This window comes from Arachis stenosperma, chromosome 9, assembly GCF_014773155.1.
Source record: "Arachis stenosperma cultivar V10309 chromosome 9, arast.V10309.gnm1.PFL2, whole genome shotgun sequence".
In the NCBI taxonomy this organism is placed as follows: domain Eukaryota; kingdom Viridiplantae; phylum Streptophyta; class Magnoliopsida; order Fabales; family Fabaceae; genus Arachis; species Arachis stenosperma.
In genome coordinates this window covers 3,448,183-3,463,416 of record NC_080385.1, presented here as the reverse complement: position 1 = coordinate 3,463,416, position 15,234 = coordinate 3,448,183, and the positions used below count along the sequence as shown (strand labels likewise).

At 31.6% G+C, this 15,234-nt stretch overlaps 1 protein-coding gene and 2 long non-coding RNA genes across 6 annotated transcripts; 2 read left to right on the top strand and 1 right to left on the bottom strand.

Annotated features, from left to right (window-relative positions):
* Positions 1 to 115: 115 nt before the first annotated feature.
* Positions 116 to 2,697, bottom strand: LOC130951300 (uncharacterized). 4 transcript variants are annotated; one of them, XR_009073914.1, is made up of 6 exons: positions 2,610 to 2,688; positions 1,982 to 2,062; positions 1,631 to 1,745; positions 1,431 to 1,561; positions 1,217 to 1,296; positions 116 to 1,131 (listed from the first exon to the last, which is right to left on the bottom strand). It is a non-coding gene; the product is annotated as an uncharacterized LOC130951300 (long non-coding RNA). The 4 variants fall into 4 exon arrangements; XR_009073916.1 differs by lacking the exon at positions 1,982 to 2,062 and having other exon boundaries at positions 2,610 to 2,697; XR_009073913.1 differs by having other exon boundaries at positions 1,431 to 1,745; positions 2,610 to 2,694.
* A 6,294-nt stretch (positions 2,698 to 8,991) lies between these two features.
* Positions 8,992 to 11,061, top strand: LOC130951211 (uncharacterized). Its single transcript, XR_009073878.1, has 3 exons — positions 8,992 to 9,234; positions 9,738 to 9,798; positions 10,156 to 11,061. It is a non-coding gene; the product is annotated as an uncharacterized LOC130951211 (long non-coding RNA).
* Positions 11,062 to 12,891: 1,830 nt separating this feature from the next.
* LOC130948091 (F-box/kelch-repeat protein At3g23880-like) lies at positions 12,892 to 14,655 on the top strand. Its single transcript, XM_057876793.1, has one exon. It carries the CDS (start codon positions 13,018 to 13,020, stop codon positions 14,266 to 14,268), a length of 1,251 nt encoding a protein of 416 aa, XP_057732776.1. The 5' UTR covers positions 12,892 to 13,017; the 3' UTR covers positions 14,269 to 14,655.
* Positions 14,656 to 15,234: the final 579 nt, after the last annotated feature.

Here is a 15,234-nt window from a genome sequence, read left to right as displayed (position 1 = left end):
AAGTTGACCAAATATATAAATTGTCTTGTCAAACAAAACTATTGTTCAAGAATATTTTCTTGTTAGAGATCTATTTTGTCAAAATATGAATTTTTTGAGGCCCAAAATAACTTTTTATTATCATCTTTATTTGTACAGTTAATTACACTTAAAATATTATATTGCAGATGCATACAAAATATTGTTTGTTAAGACATTTTTTAGTTCTTTTTTTATTTTTTTTTTCCGATGACTAAGCATTATAAACTGTTTGAGGGAATTTCTTAGTCTAAAGACAATCAATCATCAGTAGTCAAAGAAAGCGACTAAATCCCCATAATGGTCCCCTAGATTCAGCCCGTGCACCAATTTAGCCCCTGAGATTCCAATTACACTATTTATGTCCTCCAGATTGCGATTCGGGCACCATAATGGTCCTTCGGTGAATTTCCGGCGTGACTCAGCGACGGCCTTGCTTATGTGGCACAGCTACTGTCACGTTGGATGTCAGAGTGTACAGATGACGTGGATTGTGTTGTAAAATTCCCCAATGTAGTCCCTGGCTTCATGTTTAAACCCTAAAACTTCGTTGGCCTCCCCTCAATGTGGTTCTCTCCATCAACGTCTCCTTATGCATCTGTTGTTGTGTTTAGTTCTTATTGTATATGAATTTTTACTGCCTGATGTGTTTTCCAACTGGTGAAGAAATCACTGATTTGAGCGCTTCAAGTAAGCCACCACGCCAATGCTCGTTAGAACAACAGCACCTGCAAAAATACTCGAGCAAATGGACAACATGCCGCCTTCTGTTCTCCGTCTCGTAGCTGTAGTTGTGGTCATGGCTATTGCAGACTGCGGTGTCACGGGTTTAGCTGAACTTCTGTTCTCCGTCTCGTAGCTGTAGTTGTGGTCATGGCTATTGCAGATTGCGGTGTCACGGGTTTAGCTGAATCTGTAAACTCCCAAATCCAACTTCAAGGCCAAAGATGCTTAAATGCATACACCAAATAAGAATTAAACCATGGAAACCGAGACAATAGCTTGTAAAAGCATAATCTTCACCTTCAGTCCTGCAGATCGAGCATAGCTGACAGCAGAAACGAGATCACTATCGTTTGCAATAACAATTTTATCACCTTCATCGTCATCATACTAGAAGGAAAGAAAAAACAAGCAACATAATGAATACATGAGCTTACAATCAAAAGGAAGAGAACTGAACTAGAAGAAGACTTACCAAAATTACGGGGCGTGATCTGTCATTATTACTGACCCTTTCCATGATAGCAGATACAAGCTAATCTAGATTTTTCGCTCCTACAGAAAAGGAAGAGGTGATACAAAGTTTTTCCAAGAATAAAAGAATAGGTAGGAAAGAAAAATTACAACATTAATGTTTATTCACAAGAAGCTGAAGGCTAATTTTCGATAAGAAAAATGATGTCACTCACCACAGGTGACTCGATGCACTTGACCATTAGGATCCTCAAATTTAAAAGTAAATGAATTTCCATGACCTACAGATTGGTATGTAGACTTTGCAGTATGTGCTCCATCTGAATTCATTATCCCGGAAACTTCACTGCGACCAAACATAAATGCTTGTTAAATGGCCAAAACAAATTGTATACTGAAGTAAAATAGATACAACCAAAGTATTTCTGAGTGTCATAATCATCTGGTGGCTCTAGCGCTAACGCTGAGTCCCAAAATTTTTGCATAATTGAGTTTGCCACATCATTTACAGTTCCAGAGCTACTTTTAACCTACAAATTACATATAAATAGCTTAGTAACAAGACACCACAACACGCATAAGGATGTCCTTGGAACTGTATGTGATATTTACAGAACAATATATTATGAAAAGATAAGAAATAGATCATTATGCAAAAAGCTAAATACCTAAATACAAAGAAGTCAAAAATCCAGTTCTAATATATGGAAGGACAATAAAGCTACTATTATGCAACAAAAAAAAAAAACAATGATGCGGAGATTACTTTGAATTTTCACCAACTATAGTTGACAAGGAAGGCTTAAACATGCGCTCTCTAAATGTTTCAATGAAAGCACTCTTGCAGCTGAAAAAATGATGATAATTGAAACAGAAAGTTACCATTATTATAGAAAAAAAGAGATAGAAAGAGAACATTCAACACTTTTGAAATCACTACAGGAAGCGTAAAATTAAGATTAGGAAGTAGAACTAACAAAGAAAAAATCAAATTTCAAAAACCATGATAAGTGATAACCAATGAAACAAATTTTGAGGTAGGAAAAAAAATTTATATAAACATAATCAATGGTTAAAGTTGATGATTGAATTGTAAATGTTCAAAATATATTTTACTTGGAAAAAAATAGTGGGGAATGAGGAAGTACATCTTGAGAGAGATAACTTGCTAAACATAAATAAAAAAGAAAACAGCAAACAGTTCGAAATAATCAAATCATCTAACTAGTAAACCAGAAAGATAAATTCCATATTCAAAAAAAAAAATCAACAATACAACTACGAATTCAACTGTGGCAATTCTCCTATAAAGGAAAGTGGAGAAGGGAAGGCTTGTAGTGTAAATTTTATACTATAAGTCCTCTATTTTCTTCCTCCTCCAACTCCAAACTCACCAAAAAAAAAACCCCAAGGGAATACATTGCAGCAAGCAAAATGAATCGAAGAATTCATATACAGATGTAGAAGGAGACGTTGATGGAGAGAACCACATTGAGGGGAGGCCAACGAAGTTTTAGGGTTTAAACAAGAAGCCAGGGACTACATTGGGAAATTTTACAACACAATCCACGTCATCTGTACACTCTAACGTCCAACGTGGCAGTGGCTGTGCTACATAAGCAAGGCCGTTGCTGAGTCACGCCGGAAATTCACCTAAGGATCATTATGGTGCTCGAATCGCAATCTGGAGGACATACATAGTGCAATTGAAATCTCAAGGGTTAAATCGGTGCACGGGCTGAATCTGGAGGACTACTATGGGGATTTAGTCCAAAGAAAGCTTTTCTAAAGTAAGGGCTATATATTTTTCTCTTTTCTACTAACATGACTAAAAGTGACAAAAAAAAAAAAAGAAAGAAAACTAATTCACAAAGTGAGAGTCTCATAGATGTCTCAAAAATATGAATATAAAAAAAATTGAAAAAAAATTAAGCCAGTTTTGAATTATTCAAACACTCAGAAACCTTATAAGTTCTAATAATATATGAGCATAAAATAAAGTTAATTGATTTCACTTTTTTCTTGTATACATCTAAATATGAGGATTATCGCTTCAAATATGATTAGAACTGCTACCCTAATTAGATTTCTCTTCAAACTAGAAACTCAAGATCAAAGTTTAGTGTGTGTTTGGATTACAGTTTGCAAATGAGAGTTTGCATAAAATTGATTTTGTAAAATTGATTTTGATAAAAAATAAGTTTGGGTTAATGTGATTTATGTTTGATAATTTTTATATCAAAATTGATTGTAGTAAAATAAATGTTGTTTGAATTATACTACTCAAAATTACTTTTAGATGAAAAATTATTAAAAGAGACATCAATTTAAATATTTTTTTATATATATGCAAAATCAGAACATTAACAAAAATAATATAAAAAATATTTATCATATAGATAAAATAAATAAATAAAATAAATACAATAAAAAAAATAAAAACATAAAAGAAAGTACTATAAACTTTATAATGTCAAATAAAAAGAAAATATTTTATAATTTCTCTAGTATTGTCAGTGCTCTTTAATTTAGTATTATTTTGGACTTTAAATTTTCATTATTTATGACTTTATTGTTACTTGTAATTAATTTTTTATTTATTTTGTCCTTTTTTTATAGGATTATAATTTATATTATACAAACTTTTGATAATAAACGTAGTATATAATAATTACAATTACAAATTTTACAAAGTCAGAATAAAAAATAAAAAAATTAATACAAAACAAAAATAGAGTACATCAAAGAATAGAAAAAAATCATACAGATAAAAAAAATAAAATTTCATAAAATCAACAACATATATCATATGAACAAAAAAAATACCATGAAAAGTAAATGAAATTCGTATGAATAAAATCGAATAAAAAATAAAAAAATTCATACACAACATAAATATAATTCAATAAAGGATAGAAAAAAAAAAGAAATCATATGAACAAAAAAATAATAAAATTATCATTAAAAAAAGTCAACATTATTTGTCATATGAATAAAAAAATACAATAAAATAAATAAAAAATTATATGAACAAAGCCAAAAAAAAATAAAAAAAATTCATAAAAAATATACATATAAAAAATAGTATAGTAAATGATAAAATACTCATAAAAATATAACATAAGAAATCAGAACACTACACAAATAATATAAAAATATTTATCATATAAATAAAAAATATAATAAAAAATATAAGTAAAAAATACAATAAAAACATAAAAATTAAAATATGAAAATGAGTATTGAAAATAATAAAAGAATTAAAATATTCAATTTGTTAGTGATTAAAATAAATCTGAACTATTGTAATGAAAAAAAAATTGGAACGAAGAACTGTAAAGAAGTAGGAAGAACTACAAAAAATTATTGTGAAGGTAATATCCTTTTTATAGAAGAAAATGAAGAGTATGGTTGGTAAAAAAAGAAATAAATTTTTTACCTAATTTTCTAAACATAATAAGCAACCATGAACGTGAAACGCAGAAGGTACAAATTTTAGTTTCTCCTAAACATGCGTTCAGAAGCAGAATCAATTCTACGTTCAAGAAGATAGAAATGGCTAAACATAAAAGTAAAACTTTCAAAAATTTCAAACGTATTTCTCTCTTCCCCAACTTATTTGTCAAACACACCCTTACTAGTTTAGCTTTTTACACTTCCATTTATGGAGCCATCCATGACTCTCCCAATGAACCAACTCTTTAGAAATATTGTTGTTTTTAATTTTTTTTTCTTACCTACACAATGACAGAAGTCAACCCATCCTTTCTTCCTACAACCTTTGCATCCAATTCAACCTCTTCCTGTCATCAAATTTTATATTAGAAATTTTAAAGAAAAATGAAACTAGATTGAAAACATTTTAAGTGCACCCAAAAATACCAGTGTACCAGTTAGTGCAATTAATTAAAAAATATTAAAATTTATATCTTTTTTTTAAATATTTTTTTATTTAATATTATAAATAAATAAAAAAATATTTTTATATTATCTAAACTAAATATAATTATTAAATAAAAATATTTTTATATAAAATACTCAAACATAAAATTACTATATCCAAAAAAAATTTATAAAAACTCGGGTAAAAAACGTAAATAAGCCAAGAGAGCTAAAAAATTACGTAAATTCGTCAAACTGAAAATTGATTCACGAATGAGCCAAAGCACATTACTATATAATTTGAACCAGGTTGGTTCGAACTACAAAAACACATGATTCGAACCAAAGTAGCTCGAATATTGATGGAACAAGTGATGCATGTAATTCGAACCTAGTTGGTTCGAACTAGGATGGAGAGTAATTCGAACTAGGTGAGTTCGAATTACACGTTTGGACGCTTCAGCAAGTAATTCGAACCTAGTTGGTTTGAATTAGTTAAAGTTTGTCTCGAATAGTAATTCGAACTATGCTGTTAAAAAATTAATAATTAATCAATGATTGGTTGTGTTCTTGAAGTGTGAAATTAGATCTTGTTGTTTGAGACTTGATTTTGAGTGTTTGTGTGATGATTTGGTCATGAGATCTTGTTATTTTAATGCTTGAAAATCAAGTTATTAAAGGTTGTGAAGTTGTTGTTGCTGGTGGAAAACGTGGCCTTTCAGCCATGGTATTCAAGATATTTGATGGCTGAAACATTGCTCCTTGGTTTGGTGAAAATCGGGTAAAAATCGGTTATTGAAAAGATTGAAAAACTAGTTAAAAATCGAGCTGGATTCTGATGAACTTTTGAAAAAATATTTTTGGTTTAGAAAGACAAGAAAAACGTTTGTTTTGAAGATTTTGGGGTTAAATCATAATTATTAAAAAGTTTGGGGTTGAAAGTTAATTAAAAAAAGTTGAAGGGACAAAATGTGCAAATATTAAAAGTTAAAGTGATCAAAATGTAATTTCTAAAAAGTTAAGAGGTCAAAATGTAATTTTTAAAAGTTGAATAAAATATTGATAAAAATACAAATTTTTTCTAAAAGTCCCAGAAAGGCAATTTTGAGTCCGAAATTCCCTAATTCTCTTTACTAAACACCTAAGAAAATGTATAAGAGAAGGTATAAGGGTATATAAGATAATGAAATGGGATTTAGAAACTCGTATACATGTTAGAAAGAAAAGGACTTAATGGCTATAAAGCAGTGTGCTTAACCTTATGCTTAACCTTACAGAGTAAACAGAGAATTGTAAAAAGAGATCACGGTGATATTGTGATGCTTGATTTATGATTGTGGAGAGATGATAAAGATGATTGATAAGTGATGGAAAGTATGGTTATATGTGAATTATGAGCCTTCGAGCAATGCTTGAGATTATTATGCGAGGACGCCTGTATTGTGTTGTTGCCTCCCAGACAGGCTGCGATAGAAAGAGTACCAATCCCGCAAGCTGAATGCTTGGTAGAAGCCTAACTCGCATACCTGCGGTATATTGAGATCTGAGCAAATACCAGCCCTGCAAGTCGAGAATACTTGGTAGAAGGTATGCGGTACTTAATCTGGGATTAAGTTCTGGGAAGGCCTTATCTGACCTGGAGGGTCGGAATGTGTCGGGTGCAGGTCGAAACCGACAAATGAGCTTACTACATACAATAGGATCAGACATGCATCATACTTGTTTGCGCATAGCTGTGTGACTGCATATTGAGTGTGATTGTGCATATGTCTCTTGTTTTTTCTGTTATTTGTGTTTTGGCTTACAATGTTGTTATGTATATATATTTGTCTGAAACTTAAGTATGATTATGTGATCACGGACATAAATGGACTTAACTGTAAACCCCGACCTTACTAAGAACTCCTCAATTCTTACTCCTTACTCCTCTTTAGATGGACATGGGAGTCCTGTTTTACGAGATTGATCATCCGTATGTCCACCAGGAGCCAGTGCGTGGCGAGTATTATACGTATTGTGCGGCACTTCAGGTACGTAATTATGTAGTACATAGTAGACCTTTTCAACGTCTTATTAGTACACCTTTCTTTGACCCCGATGTACCCTATGACTTTCATCTTTCTCGGGATGCAACCTAAGAAGGATCTCAACATCATAGTTATCTCTTCCGATAGCGATGAGCCAGGCAAGGTGCCAGCAGGCACACATCACTACTCGCCGGGTGGTTTTTTCATGAGGGGCTTTTGGATCAGGGACGTGAAGAGTTTTAGAAACTAAAAATTTACGTTCTTTTAATATTTTTTTTAGTTAAGGAACATATATTTTTAAAATTATAATAAATAAAAAATAGAGTAAATGCCCTTTCCGATCCTTAACGATTTGTCCGATGGACTTCCCACCCCCTAAGAAATCTAAATACCCAAATCGATCCCTATCTATTATGATATTTGTGCTTTCCAGTCCCTGCAACCGGTTCCGAGCAGGTCACTGGCTGATGTGTCAGTAACTTATCCACGTGGGTTTCTCTCCTTCATAATTGGGACAAATCGCCCCCTGTACCTTTGTTGAAACGTTGCGTTTCATTATGAGCAGTTATCTCCTGGGTGTTCATAGTTATTTAGGGTTTTTTCTTTATTCTTCATTGTCTTCATTGTGTGTAGAGTGAAGATAAGGGCTTTTCTCCTGAAGAACAATATGGCTATGAAAGTCAGAGACTCTTCTTCACGAACCGTGGAGGAAAGCAATGAAGCTGGGAAGAATTTGTGCTGGAGTCCAACTCTGGGTTCCACTGGGAGTATAGGGGAAAAGGCAAACCAAGGCGAGAAAAGATTTGTAGCACCCAGATGTCATTGTGGCACATATGCAATATGGTTTCAATCTAGCACTGCAGAAAATCCGAACAGACTTTTTTATGGTTGCTCTTATTTTAAGGTAATCATTTTTCAATTTTAGTTTTGTTTCAAAATTCGTTGCCGTTACCATGGAATGTTATTTGTTGCAGACCACAGCTCCACATTGCAAATACTTTGCTTGGCTTGATGAATATGTTGAGTCATATTCACATAAAGCTTATGTCAATCAGAATGGTGTGGTTGAAAGTTTGAAGACGATAGAAGAAAGATTGGAGGCACTGGAAGTAATGATAGCAGAGTAGGAAATTGAAAAAACATTTGGAGGCAACACTAAATGCAGCCTTAACCACTTTTTTAATTGGAATTGCAGTTACACTTATAATTTCATCAATTTGCAGTGGGTTAATTGAGAAAAATGTGAATTTGATTTAGTGTGCAAAGTTATGTAAATAGAAGACAACTACTTAATGTATTATTGTTGAAATTCATAGCTTGTATGAAGACAACAACTGATGTTATGATTATTTACTCTAATTCAGTGATACTTAATTTATTTTATTTCATGTAGTTATTAGAATTTAAAATAATGTATTGAGATATTATCATATTGTATTATTATGAGTTTGTGAAACACGTCTATGAAGATAACAATGTAAATAAATATTTAAATTTGTGAGACATTTGGAATTGCACTCCAATTCCTGAGAGTTTTAGTTTGTGTAAGATTTGTGCTTATTCTGAAATTCTTAATCTTCCCGAGTTATTTCAATTATCTTCATATCTTTTCAAACCAAAAGAAGCAAGTGACCATTCTTAAAGATACTAGTGGAATTGTAAGACCTTGTAGGTAAGAAGATAGGATTAGTTGAAATCCTGAAGCTCAAACTTTATTCATCTTCCTATTCACCACTACATTATGTTTTCATTTTCAGGATGACATTGCTTTTAGGCCCTCCAAGTTCTGGAAAAACCACACTCCTTTTGGCTCTGGCAGGAAAGCTTGGTCTGGATCTTAAGGTTAAAGTGCTTCTTTCATGTTTTTCTTCATGTATGCATCAATCAGATAACCATGATTATTGCTCACCTTATATCCATTTTTTTGCTGAAAAATATGTTGCAGGTTAGTGGCAGAGTTACCTATAATGGCCATGAAATGAATGAATAAGTTTGTACCTCAAAGAACTGCAATATACATTAACCAGAATGATGTTCATATTGGAGAAATGACTGTGAGGGAAACCTTGGCTTTCTCAGCAAAGGTGTCAAGGGGTTGGTTCAAGATTCGGTTAGTCAAATTTTACCTTAATGGCCATGCCAAATATTTTCAAAATGCTGTATGGGTATAAAAAACCAACCACTATATATGTTTATATTTAAATATATATATTTTGTTTGTCACCAAAAACAATATATATTTTGTTTAATATATTTTTGTTAATGTTTTTGGGGAAACTAAGATCCATGGTCATTTTTATTATTACCTTAGATTTCATGTTGAAGCATATTTCTAGGGACCATGCCAAATATTTCGTTGGTATTGCCATAGCCATATTTAAGTCATCATTATATTGTACTCCGATCTGTCCATGATTACTTTTGAACAAGCTAAGTGTTCTTATCAAGATCAGATCCTAGGCAACTCCGATTGCTATTAGCTATGCATGCACTTCTTTATTTTGTGATCATTCTAGATATGATACTTTGAAAACCTCACTGATGATAATTACTTTGGTTATGATGTTGGATTAATAATTTACCTCACTAATAATCCATTCCCCTGTTCTCTAGTTGTTTCTCCTTCTTGTCCACCAAACTGAAAGCACAGATTTCTCTCCTGAAAGCGCAGAAGGTTACTCTCTCTCTCTCTCTCTCTCTCTCTCTCTCTCTCTCTCTCTATATCTATATATATATATATATATATATATAGAACTAGATGTTTAGCATTAGAAGAGGGATATAGAGCTAGCGTTAATTTTTTTTATTGACTTCACATTATTATTGAGAAACCTTCAACATGGGATAGTGGTAGTTAATTACTTTGATAGTAGTTGTTATTGTCTATTACTAATATATATATATATATATACAAAAGCTAATTAAAAAAGCAATGATGGCTGTGAAAGATTTGGAGAATATATTATTAAGATTTCATTCCTATGAAAATATGCTAAGGTATCTGATTTGTTTGATAAACTGAATTTGGCAGATTACAAAAATTTAGGCTAGAGTGGTTATCCTTGTTTGTCTATATTCTTAGCATAGGGAGCCAGATCGAGTCAAGGCCAACTTTGGAACAGGTAATAATTATTAGTATTTTAAGATTTGCCCTATTTGTTGATGAAAATTGTAAGGGAAAGTTAGGGAAGTTAGAAAAATTGTAAGGAAATGAGTGAAATCTCTGAACCTTTTAAGAAGCTACATCTTGGAAAGCCATTTAATAAGTTTGACATAACACTAAATGCTACAACTTGGACTTCAACTCAGAAATAGCACATATAATGGTGATTCTAACACTTTCTGAGTCCACTTTCTTTACACTATCTTTCATCCATTTTGTTCATTTGATTTTTGTTATTCTAATTCTGACTCTGATTTTATTTTTGTTCAAGTTGGTATTTTGAAGGCAAATGAAGTAACTGTTTGAATGATTTAGTTTACTTGCTTTGAAAAATCAAAATAAATTACTTGCTTTTTGGCATTTTATTCTATGGCCGCGAAGGCTCTTTTTTTTTTGGCAGGAACATTTTTCTTCTTGTTCAGAAAAATAAGGTCCTATACAAATACTTGTATCATAAGGGAAATATGTTGATTATTGTTCATTAGAAAAACTATCTCATTACGCTGCTGATACAGTTTAAAGTATAAACTTGTTGATGTTATTAGTATGTGCTAAGTTATTGCCTAAGAGTGAGTTTATTTCAGGCTTTTGATAGTTCTTTGTGGTTTGTAAATGACCTGAAATTGATATGTTAGAATTAATTAGTCTAGGTTATTTTTTATTTTTTGATGTCATTATTCAAATTCTTCTTGTTTGTTGGTGTTGTGATACTAATTTTGATTTTGTGGAACGGATTTGATATTGTTTTGAGTCTGATAATTGGTTACTAAGTTTTTGTAGAGGTTGAAGGTTATTAATTCAAGTTCTTTTGATACAAGAAAAAACCAGGTTCATTTATTTTCTTTTCTTTGCTTTATATGAACTTTGGTTGTTGCTTCGGTACCAAGGTTGTCTTGCCATGTAATGTACTCTCTTGCTGCTAATCTTCATTCCTTGAGTCATGGAAATTGATTAATTATTCTGCTATATAGGCCATGTAATTGCAGTGCCAGTGAGGGAGAACCATCAAGCAGTGCTGCACAGGCAAGCATTTCCTTTTGCTTTGTAACTTGGATCCTTGAGATTCTATTGTCCCTGGATACCTTTTTTGGGTGGCTGGAGCATAACCCTTTATTTATTGAATTGAACAGGCAATAGGCTTGATAGAGGCAGGGAAGGAATTGCAAGGACTTAAAGCTCTGGATCTAAATAAACCATTGCACCTCACTTCGATGCTTATATCATTTAAGAGAGATGAAGCCCTGTTCAAATACTTGTAATCTGCCATTCGTCTCTTGTATTCCTTGTGTAATTTAGCCTCCCGAAATTCTAAACTTGAATAGGTTAATATTAATAGTGGAATATTTTGATCATTTGAAGACTGTCATAACACTAGTTTGTAATTTTGTGGAGATAGAGTACAATAATAAATAATAATATTTTATAGCTAATAAAAAATTTTTAAAAGTAAAAATAATGCATCATAAGAGAAAAAATATTACAAAATAAAAGAGTAATCGGTGAAAAAAATAAGATTCTATTCTAGAATATATGACTTTTTAGGGTGAATATGTTATAAAATACAGAAATAATTAAAATAAAAAAATAAGATTGTATTTTTTAATAAATTAAAGTAATATTCATGATTATATAATTGATGGTGTGCATAAAATTATTAAATAATAAATTATAAGAAAATATTAATAGAAGTATTAAATTTGATATTAAAATATAATATAAATAGTAAATAAAATTTTGAGATTTAAAATAAAAATATTCAAGATTACGAAAAAAAATAAAGAGAAAATTTTGATAAACAACTTTTCAAATGTTAACATGACAATAAGTTAAATCAAATAACATATATTTAAATTTTTAATTAAATAATTGATATAATAAATTAATTATAATTGTTTGTCTCAATAAAATAAGTTAAATAAATAAAAATATCATATGAATATCCCATATAAAAATTATAATATTTTTAAAAATTATCAATCAAAATAAATAAGACGAAAAACAATAATACAAATAAAACAAAATCAATTTATTTAAATAAATAATTAATGTAATTAATTAGTTATAATTAATGTGATTAAAAAATTAAATTATTTAATATTTATCTCAATCAAATCAAATAAATAATTAATTATAACATTTTTAAAAATTATTAATAAAAAAATATAAAATAAAAAAATTAATATAAATTAAAATAAAATTAATTTATTTATTTCAATCAAATCAAATAATTAATATAATTAATTAGTTATAATTGATGTAGTCAAGTAAAATATTAAATAATTTAATATTATTTTAATTAAATCAAATAAATAATTAATTATAATATTTTTAAAAATTATTAATCAAAATAAATAAGACAACAAAATTAGTGTAAATTAAAATTAAATTAATTCATTTATTTCAATCAAATCAATGGGGTCGTGTTTTTTATATAATAAATATTAAAAATATTTTATTTCCCAGGATTTACGATGCACATGTATTGGAAAATAAAGTATTTTTAATATTTATTTATATAAAAAAACCGGTGGAGTCGTGGGCTATGTTATTCAAAAATGAATAATCAGTATTAATTACCATTTTAAATTATAAGGATTAGTAAAACAATCCACCCATCTATATAATCCCGTATTCTCCTCGTCCGCGTGGGTGCCGTCGTCCCATCGCCGCAGCCCTCCTCCCCCACCACCGCCGCAAACTCGAGCAGTACCACTCTCCCTTCAAGTTGTTATGGAGCAGCCTCATGATTATGACGAGATGAATAGGAAGCCTTTGAGAGTCACCATAAACTCCCCGAAACGGCTGCTGTCTTCGACGGTAACGCCATCGCAGCCGCCGTCAGTCCTTCCGGATGAACTCCTCACGGAAATCTTGCTGAGGCTTCCGGCAAAGTTACTTCTCCGTTTACGGTGTGTGTGCCGTTCATGGAGAACCCTAATTTCCAGCCCCAATTTTGCCAAAGAACATGTTCAACGTTCAATCGCCGCGGGTCCAAGTTTGAGTGGGCCACGAGTTGCTTATCATCATAGTTGGGAATACAAACACAACACATTTGGAGATATCTCCTTAGGATCCTTGTTCGAGAACCCTTCCGAACCTCCGGAAGTCGTTTTCTTCGAGGAGAGACGTCACCACGAAATTATTGGGTCTTGCAATGGATTGTTGTGCTTGCATGAGGGTGTTGACACCCTTAACAACCATGTCATGTTGTGGAATCCCTGTACTGGACTGACATCCCATTCGCTGAAAATTTGCGGTTTCATATGGATTTCCGGCTTCGGCCATGATCATGTGAATGACGTTTACAAACTTGTTACCAATGTATATCAGAAACAGACAATACCTCATACATCTGCCACCAGAATTTATACATTTTGCCAGAACCCTTCCATCAGACAAATGCAAGATATCCCGTTTCGGAGCATATATGGTGATGGTAAAGGCGTATTTGTGCCTGGCACTGCCACTCTTAACTGGATTCGTCAGCATGGTGCTCGGGATTTCATGGTTCTTTCCCTTGACTTGGGGAATGAGACTTTTAGTGAGTTTTCTCTGCCCCCTAAGGATCCAGATAATAAAACCTTCTTCTTCCCACACTTATGTGTGCTGAGAAACTGCCTTGCCGTTTGTTTTAATCATGAGAAAACTTATTGGTCTGTGTGGCTGATGGAGGAGTATGGAGTGCCTGAATCTTGGACTAAATTGGTTACCATCCCCCGCCACCCGCGTCTAGCTGTTGATCATTTATGGCCATTGTATATCTGGGGAAATAATGTTCTTGTGACGGTTGCATCATCTGAAAAGAGAGTTCTGTATAACTTGGATAATGAAAGCTTTGAATTTCCTGTATTGAAACCTACTACTACTACTTTGTCTCTCTCAACGGGATTGGAGTTCCATATTTATCATGAAAGCTTAGTTTCACCATCGTTTGGTGGCTTTCGAGGTAGCTCATCCCGAATCCGGTTGATCAAAGACTAGTGTAGAAGCTCTCTTCTAAATGGTCTGATTGTTTTCAACTCATGCATTCCTTTGGAGTTTTGAGAGTTCATCTGTTCTTGCTTTTCTAGTTTAGTGATTTATTTATCTTGTTTTTTACAAAACTATACTACCTGTTATGACTATTGCCCATTTAATATTTACATGCCCAGGCTGAATTTAATTTATGCATGATGAAGCTTTGATCTTAGATACAAACCTATTATTTTAGGGTAAAATTAAGGGGAGACAATGGAATATGTAATTTAATGCCTACCATTTCCTTTTAATTTTGTTGTTTTTGGATCCAAAACTGGATGCTTTACCAGTTGAACCAGAGGAAATATGCTGATAACTGGTGTATGAATGATCCGTACTTCAAATTATGCATTCAAGGTCATGAATTATTCTTTTATGACTAAACAAAATTCAAAATTAATACATTTTTATTTTTTATTTTTTATTTCTTGTGATAAATAAATGATTACCAGCTTTCAGTGATCAACATACTAGGTAGTGGGAAAAATGATGTATGGATACATTTTTTCCTCTCTTGGTCAAAGAAATAATATGATCTTCTCAGTTACCAACTTGGTGACAAAAGTTATCTGTTATTGATGAGTAATTGAGTATTAAAGAATTGGAGCTTAAAACAAATGGAAGAGTTTAAACGAGGTTTTAACAGGCAAAACGATAAGCCATGTCACAGAAAAAAATAGTTGTAGACCCTATTAAAATCAAAATTAAATCCACTACTGATATTGATACATTTTTTTTGTCTTAGGTCAAAGAAATGATATAAACTTCTGTGATTGATCTGTTATGACTTATGAGTATTAAAGAATTGGAGCTTAAAAGAAATGGAAGAGTTTAAACGAGATTTTAACAAACAAAACGATAAGCCATGTCACAGAGAAAAAAACTTTCATATTCTTAATTATCTTGATATCCTTGTAGTTGTTCCATGCA